This window comes from Rhipicephalus microplus, chromosome 7, assembly GCF_043290135.1.
Source record: "Rhipicephalus microplus isolate Deutch F79 chromosome 7, USDA_Rmic, whole genome shotgun sequence".
Classification (NCBI taxonomy): domain Eukaryota; kingdom Metazoa; phylum Arthropoda; class Arachnida; order Ixodida; family Ixodidae; genus Rhipicephalus; species Rhipicephalus microplus.
In genome coordinates, this window is record NC_134706.1 from 68793243 (window position 1) to 68807543 (window position 14301).

General features: G+C 42.5%; 1 protein-coding gene across 5 annotated transcripts in view; it reads right to left on the minus strand.

Annotated features, from left to right (window-relative positions):
* LOC119180223 (small G protein signaling modulator 3 homolog) overlaps nucleotides 1–14301 on the minus strand; it is a 53682-nt gene that overhangs the window by 23532 nt on the left and 15849 nt on the right. For 3 of the 5 annotated variants that reach the window (XR_012884925.1, XM_075869248.1, XM_037431364.2), the window contains exons 8-14: nucleotides 11854–11999; nucleotides 10196–10423; nucleotides 6694–6936; nucleotides 4892–5047; nucleotides 3824–3928; nucleotides 3008–3066; nucleotides 1103–1196 (exon numbers count right to left, since the gene is read on the minus strand). Coding sequence is in view for 4 of the 5 variants with exons in the window: in XM_075869248.1 (XP_075725363.1) it covers nucleotides 1103–1196; nucleotides 3008–3066; nucleotides 3824–3928; nucleotides 4892–5047; nucleotides 6694–6936; nucleotides 10196–10423; nucleotides 11854–11999 (1031 nt within the window). In the remaining variant the exon portion in view is untranslated. The remainder of the gene's footprint in view (nucleotides 1–1102; nucleotides 1197–3007; nucleotides 3067–3823; nucleotides 3929–4891; nucleotides 5048–6693; nucleotides 6937–10195; nucleotides 10424–11853; nucleotides 12000–14301) is intronic. The other 2 variants (XM_075869249.1, XM_037431365.2) reach the window with 1 other exon arrangement.

A 14301-nucleotide genomic window follows, 5' to 3' on the forward strand; every position in this document is an offset into this window, starting at 1 on the left:
CAGTAAAAGAGTGCTAAGCCATGAAAGCACTTAATTGAATATAAAATTAGCATGTAACCTCCCATAAAGATGGCTTCACTGCAGTGAGAAAGTGCGAAGTTGTGAAAGCATTGAATAACAATAATCAGCATGCAAGTTTCTGTAAAGATGGCTTCACCGCAGTAAAGGAGTGCTAAACCGTGAAAGCACTTATTTAAATGTATTAATCAGCATGTAAGTTCTTGTAAAGATGGCTTTACTGCAGTAAAAGAGTGCTAGGCTGTGGTAGCATTAGCCTAAATGTATTAATAAGCGTGCAACCTCTTGTAAAGATGGCTTCACTGCAAATAAATGAGTGATAAGCCATGAAAGCATTTAATTATATGTATTAACTAACATGTAACTTCTTGTAAAGATGGCTTCAATGCAGTAAAGAAGTGCCAAGCTGTGAAAGCATTTGATTAAAATTGTTAATTCACATGTAACTTCCTGCAAGATGGCTTCACTGCAGTAACAGAGTGCCAAACCATGAAAACACTTATTTATTGGAAATCTGCACTGCTACGAAGTCCCACTTCAAGGTTAAATGAACATACCACCCTCACATTGATAGATCATTTTTGACGCTTAATAGCCTATCATGCCGACTTATATGCTCTAAGTAGAGTAAATATTAAAACGAAACATGTCTTACAGGTTGTCATTTGCATTCTACCAAAAGTCAAGTCCTGCTGCTATTCAATGTTGTTCGCACTTGCTTTGAACAAAAAAAAAAAGGCATTTGCACAGGCCTTGTATCAATTTAAAAAATATATATTGTGCAGATTAGTTAGGTCATGAAAGATATGCCTTCTTTGTTTACATTTTTTTACAACACATACTATTAAAATTCAATACGATATTATTCGACCAAAACCACTATTCGCTTCGAACCCAAAATTTACTATTCGCATTGAGCCTAGAAATATGACATTCATGTCGAAGTGAACTTGAACACCGTAATTGTCACTTGACCATTCAAGGCGCCAAATAAACGCCCATTCCTTGTGTGTCGCTGCCTCTCTTAGGCACGGGGGGTTTTATTACACAACCTATGCTGTATGGTGCAATACGCAACACTCACCTCCTCAATGAAGAGCCACGGGTGGCAGGTGCCGCCAAGAAGACTGGACCGCTTCATTCCATATTCCAGAACTGCCTTCAGTGTCGGACACAACCTGTAGGGCCCACGCGAGCGCGGAATGCCGAAAATTCGATCATCTTGAGAACAAAGAAAATATTGGGGAAAGATAGAATGCAGTAATACAATTTTACAATGTCCTATCATAACTGTAGCGATGTTGTAATAAAACAGTGATCGCAACACCAGTTGACAACCGTTTTCTTTTCTTCTCAAGCAGCACAATGGTTTCCCCAATGCCCTCATGACTTTACGGTAGATTACACAATTGTTCTGTTTTAAAGCGATCATATTACCAAAATGAAAAAGCAAGTAACACTGTCACGAGCGCACGTCACAAGTGATTAGAAACACTGTCTATTTACTGCAGGTTCGTTGAAAGTATAACAGCAACCTAAATATCACAAAGACCATGCAACCTATGCAGGAGTGACGGAAAGAAGTGTAAATATAAGGGCACGTTTTCTTTGTTAAGCATGATATTAATGAGAACTAATACACAATGATGCCAGGAAAGCTATAGGGGATGTTATTCAAAGTACTAATTGTAATGTAAAGATAAATAAAGAAAAGTGCACGAACAGGTACCGAACATGCGACCTTCGAATAATGCGTTCGATGCTCTACCAACTGAGCTATGGCGGCGGTTATCCTTTTGTCCACTTTGTATGATATGTATGAGCTTTTAAACAGGGGAGCGTCAGTCTGCAAGAGTGCCATTTTACGTGCACCCTCGATGTGCTGCTGATTAAAAACTTGTCAAACCGAGTAGGCTGTGACGTACAGTAATTAGCGAAGCACAAAACATTGGAAACTGATGATACGTTTGGTAAACATCAATTAAATAAATAGTGCCTGCTTTTATTTCAATGGGAGCTTCAGCTCTCAGTTAATGGGGGGCATGGTAATGCAAATTATCTTAGTTAATAATGAAGCTAAAGGGATGAAATTTGGCATGCAGATGTAATTTGTTGTGCTGATATCATAACTGGAATCGGTTCCAAGTTATCTAATATAACTTTTAAGTTACAACGCTTGATATAGTCTCATTGTCACCTGGAATTTAATTAGCTAATTAGAGACAAGTTTGTCCAAATTTTTGCATAAGAATATTTACAAGGGTCCATTTTGTGCCGTAACACTATTGATTTATTTTTTATATTTAACTAAACACAGAATTTTTTCTTAAATGACCTGGACATATTGTCTCACCAACAGCTTTTACAAAAAGCCAATAACAAAAGTCTGTATGATGTGCACACAAATATGGACGGCTTTACGGCGCTCACCAATGTCTAAAAAATCCAAGTGCAGGAAACGGAATGGCTATAGCTTAATTTGTTGTGAAATGGCACAGGAATGACTGACAGCAACTGCTCAAAAAATGAAACCCGAGAAAATGGAGCACAAAGAAGTTGGAGCTAGAAGCTGATAAAACGCAACTCAGAAGAAAGCTGGCTTTATTTTTCACTGGAGAAATGCATCTTTCTGTGGCTATCTCAAGGTCCAATCTGTCCTTTTTATGATGATGCCAATACGGTGGCACTTTGCCAAGAGAAAGCTGCAAATTTGCATTTTGCTATGCCCAATTTTCACATAGCTTTTGACGACAGCCCACCAGTAAAATGCTTGTTTCTCAACTTCTACTACTTACTTTGATCTAAAATCACACTATGATGTAAAACATGGTCTCAGAATTACACAAAAAATTTTATGAAAAAAAAACTGAACATTTTAACCAAATTTACAATACCCATTGCCACGTTCCCCCTTAACACAACTGGCACAGCGAGAAGCCTGAAAAGGCAACAGGGCTGAATAAGAGCATTACTAATTGGCAGCACTTACGTCCCTCGTACTAGGTCTGTGATGGCTTCTGTCACCGAGTCATCCCCTGCACTGGAGTACTGAATCGTAAAGAAAAAACAAACCGTGAGCATAAAAACAAACTCATAGATTTGCATGACTTTCACCATAGACAGTGGACTACTATCATACCCCATTTCAAGATATACACTCAAACCTCAATATAACAAATACGAATATCACAAAATATCTGTTATAACAAAGTAAATGAAAAACATTCTTGCGACAGATACAGTGTTAGGAATATCCTTACCAGGGAGGAAGCACGCACAATGTCTGGTCGAACACACACACTAACCTCTACTTCCCTGCCCCTGTCCATCCTCATGATGATGATGATGATGACGGCAGCACTGGCACCAACTGTGGTGTTATCTCTCGGCCTTCCGGTTGGCCCCTCCGCCACATGGTCCTTACAACTTTTATAGCTAATTTTCTGGTATAATGCACTTATTTTCTTGTAAGATGCAACTTTGTTATAATGAGGTACGAGTGTACTCATACCTCATTATAAAGATGAGTTCGTTATATCCAGAAATTCATTAGAAAGGTATATTCCTAACAATATATTTATTGAAAGACTATTTTTCATTTACTTCGTTATAGCTGATACTTAGTTATATCCATGTTTGTTATATTGAGGTATGAGTGTATTGCTTTGTGGCAATTCATACAGAGCTTGCAGTTCATTTATCCAAAGCTGTACAAATTGTAACAAGGTCCTCCTTCATTGCAGTTGCTGTCTTTGAGTACATTTCAAGAATGACTTTAGTGCCAGTTCTGAGCAAGATGTGGTACCTGTTTGCTGCGTTCATCTAGCAGTTCCACAAACTTTGCTGGAAACCACCCTCGCAGGCCGTTCAGCTCTCCGATCCAGCAGTGCTCGTCCTTTTGACTGATGATCTACAACGGGACACATTTCAACCCAAGTGTGTTAGAACAATTTATGCGCACTTTTAGATGTCGAATTGCTCCGAATATTTGCGTAATCATCACCACCACTGTGAAGCACAGCTGTATGATCTAAAATGATTTGACTCATATTCCAGGAAGCCCATTCCCAGGAACATATTCCTACTTATCGCCGGACTATCACTTTTCTCTGTACTTTCTTGATCATAATATTATTTGGCCAAACTATGCAGCGCCTCTGCTATATCTCACACGACAGAGACAACTGAGACAACAATGAAACTTTCAGAAGCTGCAGACCGTGAATAGCGTGGTAGAATAGAAAACGATCAGTATCACATTACAATAACACGGCAGTATAGATTAAAAATAGCATATAGTAAATTTTAAGTGCTCTGTTGTTAATTAAGATAATAAGAAAGGTGTAAAGCTTGGCAGATGACATGTTGAATAGAATAGATGCACAACTGGCGTATCAACAAGCATCAAGAAATATGGAGTCATCAAAGTGTTGCACAGAGAAATACAGTCAGATAATGAGGTTTTGCTTAGCTGACCCAAAAAATCGGGTGACTCATTATTATAAGAACACAGCTAGCCACGAAGAACTTAGCATTCTTGGGTGGACATGCTTTAAAACGGTGGCATTGATGGAGATGCACGTGGGCAAGCTGCGCATGCTCAAGTTAGAAACTTGTTGAGTGTTGGTTGTGAACGAGCTATTCCGAGACCGAAATCAGTCGAAAAGTAGTGCTCATTCGTGAGTTGCCTACTCTTGCGTAAAGGTCTTCGCTCTTAGTGTGACTTGGTATCAAAATAGACTGCAATAGAATCATATGTAGTTTACAGCGATAATAAGCACGCCAAGAAGCTTTAAAAAAATTCCATCTAACCAACCGGCCCCTCAGTGAACAGAACTGAAGATGACACAGGGGTCACAGAGCGTGCACCGACCGTGATGATGTCGTTCTTGCGGAAACCCAGCTCGTCGTCGTCATGCCGCTCAAAGTTGAGCAGGGCCTTGGCGCGCCGGTGGCGCGACCGGGACACGTTGGCGAAGTTCTCGTGGTCGCGCGCGTGGCTCTCCATGGAGTAGTCGGAGTTCAGCGTCTGCGCCACACAACCGTAGCTGCAGCTTGCCCCGACTTAAAGTTCCCATTAACTCTGCAAAGGCATGCTAGCACAAAACAGGTGCTAATCAGTGCAAACAGAGGAATAAAAAAATTAATGAAGCTTCGCACTCGTGTTGCCAAGCCTCAAGTAAGCGCATAGCTGGGCAGCCTTCCTTGCTTCTATCTTGTTTTTTTTTTCTTTCCTCTTTACTTTTTTCCAGTTTTTTCTGTCCCTTTTTTATTTATGTTTATTTTCTTCCTATCTTTTTCTTCCTTCTCTGTCTTTCTATTTTTCACTTCCTTCCTCTCTTCTTTCAATGTTGATATGCCATTTTGACTGCGTTACACCAAGCAAAAACAGCATGTGACAAACCGGGCACCCAAGGTGGTGCTCCACACTTAATATTATTATCAAAGTGCTCAGAGAACAAGATGAGCACTTCTTGGCGTGAGCGCACGCTCAATATGCAAAAGTTGTCTACGATACACGCAGTTTTGCCTGCATTACGTCAAGCAACGACAACAGCATACGACAGCCCGGGCTCCCAGAGTGCTCCGCAGTAAAAAGCTCTTCACAGTCAATGTACATCGCTAGAAGAGATTAAGCATAATGCTGCATTTTACAGCAAACGGTCTGTTTACCATGCTGTCAACCAGTGAAGCGGCACAAGAAGCAGAAGCAACGACAAGCTGGTGAAGCTTATAATACAAGTCTGCTTGTAAACTCAAAATGTGTTCAGAGCCTGAACGCATTACCTCGCAAGAGGGAAATTTTTTCACGGTGTTGTGTTAACCCATACAGACCATGGCATGTTTGTGGTGTTGAGCATCTGTGTTATACGTTGTGAGTTCAATTCACAGAGGAATGTTCAGTTTTTATTTTTGCCAGTCTTTTTCTCAGAATTTATTTACATTCTTTATATTTATAAATTTTTATCTTTTCATTTATAACAGAACAGTTAGATATTTCAATAGGAGAGATATGGACTTCTGGTAGCGCATTTCACTAGAAGTACTGCAGCCTTCCCAGTTGTCAGTTGGTACTTTCATAGTACTTCCCTATGTGAAATATTCACTCATCCGGCTGTTAACAAGAATATGTTTATTGAAACTTTCTATGCTAACCAACACCGCTCTGAGGGTAGGCTCCAAGCAACTCATGCACTTGAACGCCTGATATCAATAATTTAAAGTATCAACAAAGCATCGCCCTTACACGCGACATTATGCAAACTATGCTGTGTCCAGAGGCCACCAATCTGGAGACTTGTATAAAAACAATAATCACAATAATTTATACTAAACTAAACCAATAAAGCTAAAGCTTGGGCTGATTGGTATGGTATTCTGATGTAGTTCTGCTGAGCAGAGGGCACAGAAGACTAACATTGCAATACACTTGTCTTGTTTCTTATGTTGGTCTTTCGTGCCTTTTGCTCAGGAGAACTGCATGAAAATAACTCATTGAAAAGATCTCAGCAGCTGGAGAAATGAACCCCCTGAATATCCAGTTTCAACATTATTCCTGACTGTGGCTAACGGAAGTGTTTCTGGTTATAGAGTGCAACTAAAATGTGCTGGATTAGTGTGCTAAAGCTTAACTAAATATCGAGTGATATGTGTGAATGACATGTGTCCACATACGATGACGCACAGCGGGCTCAGTGTGTGGGGGGCAACACTGACCACCTGCAGCTTGGGATCGAGTGCCTGGAAGTGTCGGGCCACCTGCAAGATGGCCTCGCGCAAGTCCACGAGGATCTCCGTCTGCCGCACGTTCTTGTGCCGCACGTCCTCCTCCGACGGATTGGTGCAGTCCCCCGCCTCTCCCTGGAGCAGCAGCTGGAGAACAGACTTGGAGCGCTTCACTTGACGGCGGGTCAGGTGCTGCAAAATGTATCCAGGGATGGTGAATGTTGACTCATTTCGTAAGAGTGATGAAAACGAAATGTAACGATACCTTCTAAGAAAATGTGCTGCAAGACAGAAGAGAAAACATTGCGCTAGCGTTTGTCACTGCAGCGCATGCATCATCTACTATCTTCTCCGCACCCTATTCTAAAACTGTCTAATAGAGGCTTTTAATATCAGCAAAAAGAGAGATGTATGGTCTAACTACCTCTTTATCAGTCTGTCTGACAAGGAGTTTGTGTATCTGCACTCCACGTGTTGCAGTGACTATTTAGCCTTGATTGAAATCCTCAACTGTTTTTGCTGCATTGTTATTTTCTGACAGGGTATGTCATCCCCATTGGGCACTGTTGAAAGTTACTATCTACTTTAAATAAATAAATAGTGAATCTGAGCTTGTTCGTATCTTTTTTTATTTGTGTCCTGTTCTGCTGTGCAGTTTGTTAGGAGGTGGTCCTGTACCAACTCTCCCACCTTACAACACTGGTTACAGAAAGTTATGCTGGATACTAAGCGCAACAAAAGCAACACACTGTTGAGCTATAGCGCAACCTCAATACAGTGAATACATATCAGACTACAAAATAGCTTTGTTATTGTGTAATATTTTCTTTATAATGTGATAATGTGCCTTACCCGCATTATTTTCAAGTGAGGTTTGAAAACGGTCACTTTGACAGAAGTATACTAATAGAGGTGCAATGATAAACACAGAGAATTTAGAGTTGAGCATCATGTCAGTACGAATCTGGCCACTAAAGGCAACATCGTCTCCGATGTAAGTGCATGAGTAAATATTAAGCCAATACAAGGTGTAAATGGAAGTGTGCCCACAACTTAGCCCTAACCTTTTACATTTTGATGCGTGGGTACTGTGCAGTCACGCGTGAACTGATTTCACTTATCTTGTTTTAATGCTTTTTTTATTTATTTTAGAGTTCTGTGTTTTGCTTTTATCACGCAATACCTAATCACGTTTTTAACTGTTTTGTTTATTTCAGTTGCCCACACACCTAACATTATGAAATGACTGTGGACTAGTCAAGCCACCCATAGGCAGTTATTTTTCCTGTTGTCTTCTATACATGAATTTGCACATGGTAGAAATAAATATTTCATTTGAGATATAACAAATTGTCTATTGCAACAAAATAAACAAGAAATGTTCTTGACATAGATACAATTCTTGCAGTACACACTTATATTACAATGTTTTCAGATATAGCGAAGTTACTCTCGTGTCAGGTGCAACTTGGTCATAGTGTGATTTGTATGCTTGGCCGAATAGTGAACTTTAAGTTCGAAGCGAATTCGAGACGAATAGTGATTTAGTCAGAATAAATTCGAATCAGGTTTGAACAGTATATATAACATAATACAGTCGAACACGGTTATATCGAACCCATATATATAGAATTTTTGGGTATATCAAACTCTGAAGTGATCGGCTGAAATTCCTTTATAAAAGTATAAAAATTGCCACGTTTATTATGAACGGTATTTATTGTTACCCCCCTTCGGATATATCGAACACCGCGCGAGCTGGAAAATGCCCCCTCCCCCCTCTCGCAAACTCCGTGGCAGTGCGGCTCCGCGTGCAACTTAAAAGGCGCATTTATGGCACTACCAGCAGTGCCCAGCGACCTCCATGCGGCACTGCGCCTGCGCCAAAACCTGAAACACTTGAAAAAAGGTAAGGGCAAGAGGGCTCATACTGCGCAATCTCCAACTTGCAGAACGGCTTTTCTTTTTTCGTTTCTCTTTTTCACGCTTTCTTCGCGTACGCATCGGCTAGGAGAGCAGGAACGAAGGAGCCGACGTCCTCCTCCTTTCGCTTTTTCTTTTATTTCTTGTAGCTGTTTTGCGAGGTTTCATCAGCCAACCACAGCACGCACTTTTTGCTGTTGCCCTCGCAGGTAGCCATTGCCTCGGGAGCGCTTTGTTGCTCTCGAGCTGTCGCGTCGCTTACGTACCACCGCATGTGCAGCATTTCTCCTTTGCATGCGTGGTGTGCAAAGCTGCTGCGGACTTCTTGAATTGTCGACTTCTCCTGTAGCTATAGCCAGTGTCAAGAAGCGCAAGGCCCTTGACTTTGCGACGAAGTTGAAGGCTATTCAGCGTGTTGAGGAAGGCGAGAAACGTTCGACCGTCGCAGACGACTTCGGCTTACCACAAAGCACTCTGAGTACCTTGTTGAAAAACAAGGCAGATATCAAGGCAAAGACGGCGGAGCAGCGAACTTCGGGAGCTTATCCTTTGCGCGCTACTGCCCACGGGAATGTAGAAAAGTCACTCTATGCTTGGTTTTTACAAGTGCGTGCGAAGAACATTCCGGTGGATGGCGCGATGCTGATCACCAAGATCGCCATGGCCAAATGGTTTGCGGCTTGTCAGGACATCCATCAGTATTGATAGGAGGGTATGCGGCGCCCCCTAGATGAGGTGGCAACAGCGGACATCGGTCCTGTGTGGGGAGTGTGTGAGCGGACGGTGTTGTGCTAGGACGTAGGAGTCGCGGGGACTGGGGAGTGAGGCTTAACAAACATGACAACTGGGGGCTCGTCCGGGATTGAGCTGACTGAAATCCGTGACGAATTAGTGCAGTTTATGCTGAGACAGACTAATCGATCTGCAATGGAACACGAACGCCTTGCAGCCGAGCTGCGGCAAGTGCTAATGACTGCTCCCGTGATACCCATGTGCGACGAACGCCAACAGCCCTTTCTTCGACCGCCGGCGCCGGCTGCCCTAATGACGGTGACATCGCCCATTGCGACCACGCTGCTGAGGTTCGCTTGGTTTAGGGATGTACAGACGCCGGAGGAATTCCTCAGCAAGGTGAACAATTTTTGTCTGATTAGTGGCATAGCCACAAAAGACTGAGTTCGCCACGTCGTTACCGTATGATTATGAAAGACGCCTTAGAGTAGCGCTCTGGAAATTCTGAACACATGGGGTTCTTTACGTGCACCCAAATCTGAGCACACGGGCCTACAGCATTTTCGCTTCCGTCGGAAATGCAGCCGCCACAGCCGGGGTTTGATCCCGTGACCTGCGAGTCAGCAGTTGAGTACGTTAGTCGCTAGACCACCACAGCAGTGAAACCACCTTTACAAGGGGATTTACATGCAGATGACCTATTCGTTCTTTCTGAATACTTCACAATTTCTGATAAATTAAATTCGAATCAGAGTGTTCAAATAATCGCAGAGGCCACGTGATTTGGCGCACTCACTTGTTTGGGCAGGTTCCGGGCATGCTCTGGGTTGAGAAGCGCCCCCTGGTCGGCCATCAGGTAGGCCAGGTGCTTGCGTCGCAGGGCCTCGATGGCAGCCTCCGTCACATCGCGGGACGCCTGTTTGCTGGCCTCGAGCAGCTGCTCCGCGTCACGCACGGAGCCGGGCAAGTCCGAGAGTGCGTTGAAGATCTGCGCCGAGTTCTCCAGCGACCGTAGCTCGGACTCCTGCACAAAGGAGTTTGTACTCGGTGTAATGGAGTTATAGAAATGTGTACTGCGTGTAACAAGCTAGTTGGCACCGATTCACATTAAAAATTCAGATTATGACGAACAAGAAAAAAGAAGCACATTGACATGAGTGCTGCCCAAATTGATACGCTAGCCATCGTGGCAATGTCGCCATTTATTAACCTTTTCATGTTAGCTGTGCCTACTTTGTGAAATAATATAATATAGAAAATAATATAGCGGTACCTAACACATTCAATGTGATGATTCATATAGAAAATTTAGCACAGATAATAAATAACAAAGATTAAAAGAGAAACAGCCTGACCAATTTATACCCTTGCACTGACATCAATATGCCTTTTTCTTAATTTTCTCAGGTTGGCCGGGTCTACCTTGTAGGAGTTATTCTTTCTGAGAGAAATAGTTCAGCCTGATATATTCTATTGAAAAGGAATCAAACGATGGTTTGGCAAACTGGTAATTTAACATATACAAGGTGTGTACAACCCAAGTGGTAGGTTGCGCTGTAGGGTGGTTAATTCATTTTACAATTGGTATGCTTCACCCCATTTCTACATTGTTCTGCCGCAAAGCGTATCAAAGCGAATCCATCGCTGTGGCCCATGAATAAGACCAGTGAACTTGGCCAACTTGCCGTGCCTTGTAAGATATTTCAGACACAGTGCCACGTTCGAGAAAATCTGCCAGAACAGTGCTGTTTCATGGGAAAGAACGTTGCCCCTTTGTTTGTCTTTTGTCATACTACTTCAACCTTTACTTGGTCAAAATATTCCCACCTTTTTTTTTTTTTCTTCTGTATACGAGCTTGCCCTTCCCCTCCTCCACTTTTGAGGTTGGATGAGTGTGAGCGAAGTTTAAATAAACACACTGCTATGGAATGCAGTGGCTGCATTGATGAAGACAAGTCTGCTTACTGAAACAACTCGACTAACATTCCATTTTTAATGATTTGTCGTGCAATAGTTGAGTATATCACGCCAACCTCTGGATGATGTACCTTTATGCTAATGGTTTGTCCTTCCCCCCAACTGTATGCTTTCATATTTTCTATTCGCTTATGATGATATAACCTAGTAAACACTCAATGTGCCTAATAAGCATTTGGTTTTAATAAGGTGTTCAGAGATAGCATGCTGTTGCAGCAGCGCTGCACTTAATAAATTACACTCACACACAATTTTCAAATTAGCACAGTGGTACCTTCGTACAATGATCACAAATATAATGCATTATCGGATATAACGAAGTAGAGGGAAAATGTTTTTTCCAACGACACCGGTGCAACAGACGCTTCTTTAGTAAAGAGCACTTAAATAATAATGAGGCTGCTCCAATCTCAGACAGAACTTTGTATATTTGACTGCACCACTACCACATCAGGCGCTTGTGAGCACAGCACTGACCTTTGAACTGAGCATTCCTAGGAGGACCTGGAAGAGGACGATGGAGCCGTCGTAGAAGAGCAGGTCCCAGATGCGTAGCAGCACTCGCATGGACACCACGCTGGCAAACAGTGTCAGGAACCAGTGCAACGTGATGAGCGACAGCTCTGCGTACGTTCCCAACATCCATCAAGAAGCACTCAGAAAACTACCCAAATCTGTAGTCTAACATTTTCAAATCTCGCAAGGGAAACAATATGCGTGACAGCACCTTATGCATAACTAAAGAAGGTTGCCAGAGCCCTGAATTAATTGGAAAAATGCAACCCATCACTACTTTGACTATGACTTATTATCAGAACTTCTTAATGTAAGGCTAGCTAAAACGAAATTTCAACTGGAGCAATGACAGTCACGAAGAAAGCATGGCCAACAGCCAGTCTCTTTCACATTCACAGTTGCATATGCAGTATGGTTTAATGTGAACAACATTTACCCAATCGAGAGTAGGCTTTTGTGCTTTGTACAAAGGTTTGGGCACCTCGTTAGCCAATCTTGATGCTGTATGCTTGCACAGGCAGCATTACTTAGTCACAACTCTGCCTTTAGCATTTTGTAGGGATGCAGTGGGTCCTTAGCAGAGCATTACGTACTGTCAGCACTACGGGGTTCAGTGGCTTTGTTGTGGGAATGTGTCAGGGCAAGTGGCAGCAACTGCATTGTTATGCTGAAGCTGTGCGCCACATTGCATGACGCTCTCTGCTGTATCACAGCAGGCTACGATGCGGAACAAAGCGAAAGCAGTGGTTGACAGAGATCACACTGTTTAAACACTCAAGAGTGAGATGCAAAACCTCGTGTTCAAACCTTCTGCAGCTCTATAGCATCAGCAGCTGTGCAGTAATCACGTGCTCAAACACAGCACTGTTTTTTGTTTAGTATAGGTGCTATGAACAACTGCTATGATAACTGCATGATGTCGCCGCAAATCAGCTGTTAAAGGCAATGTTGGCGCTAACAAAGGTGGTTTGAGTAAAAATTACGCCAATATGACATTAACTGTAGAAGCTCAAAGCAAAAGTACGTGCAATACTTCGCCATAATTTTTTGTGTTTCAATTTTTGAGTACTACACATTCACGGCAGAATGCAGCCAGGACTTGACGAAACTCACACCATATAGTAGCTTCATTTTTTTTAATGTGACAGCATTAGAGAACTCGCTTCACAGAAATTTGGGTGTCGCATTGTTTGTTGTGAGCACAAAATCAACATTGTTCATGAGCGTAAAATCGAAATAGACACAAGTAAACAAAGAATAAAAAATGTTCGGTCCGAGTGGAAATGAAACCCAGGCCTTCTGCACGGCAAGCAGACGTTGTACCACAGAGCCACAACCGTGCTCAAAATCGCTTCGAAAAAAACCAATAGACTCAAACCTCGATATATTGAACCTAGATATAACGAAATATTGGTTATAACAAAGTGAATAAAAAAAGTCTTGCAATAGATATAGTGTTAGGAATATACCTATATAACGAATTTCCGGATATAATAAACTTATTTCTGTGTAAGATGCAACTTTGCTTCAATGAGGTTTGAAGCGTATATGAATGTTAAGTAGACCGAAGAGTGCCATCAGCGTATATAATATTGCGTGGCAGAAGCATAGAATTTCACCAGGCATCAAAACATATTATGCAAGGTGGGGGAGGCTACCCATGACAAAGTGCTCAAGCATAATTAATAACCATCGTTATCAACAGCATCAACAAAATTGGCAGATGCGCAGTTATGTGTGCTGCCTTATGAATGCATTGTGGGTGTTTTGCCAAATTTGCTAAAAGAAGAATTATGGCACAGTGTGCAATTCGCAATAGTGCTTTCAGTAGGCATTTTAGAATAGTTTGAAAGGGCCTATTTTATGCCCAGAGACACTCCTTTTTTTGCAGCACGATTGAGGTGTCCACTGAGATGGGAAGCCAAGCTAGTGATTTGGAAAGCGATGTGAATGGAGCTTGATTACGCTATCAGTCTCTAGTCTTGAAGGCGAGGAGGAGGAGGAGGAAAAAACCTTTATTGATGCTGGCTGTGCCAGATAGCCCTTATCCCCACCGGGCTGGTTGACATCCCTAGTCCGGGACGTCATTAGTCGAGGCCGCCACCCGAGCCCGCTGGACTAGAGTTCGCTGTTCCTCCAGTGTGGAGCTATTGAGTAGGGTCGTCTCCCAGTCCTCTTTGGTGGGGTTGGGAAAGGGGGTTAATTTTGGGTTCATTTGGCAGGCCCAGACCATATGGTAAGCGTTGGCCACTTCCCCACAGTACCGGCACTGCCCACTTGTTTTTGGGTCGTAATATTTTAGTATGGCTGGACAGAGCAGCGTATGTGTCTGTAGGCGCCGCAGGATGCGCTCCTCCGTTTTCGAGTTGAAGGCGAAACTCAAAAGTTTGTGAAGGTGCTAACACCCTC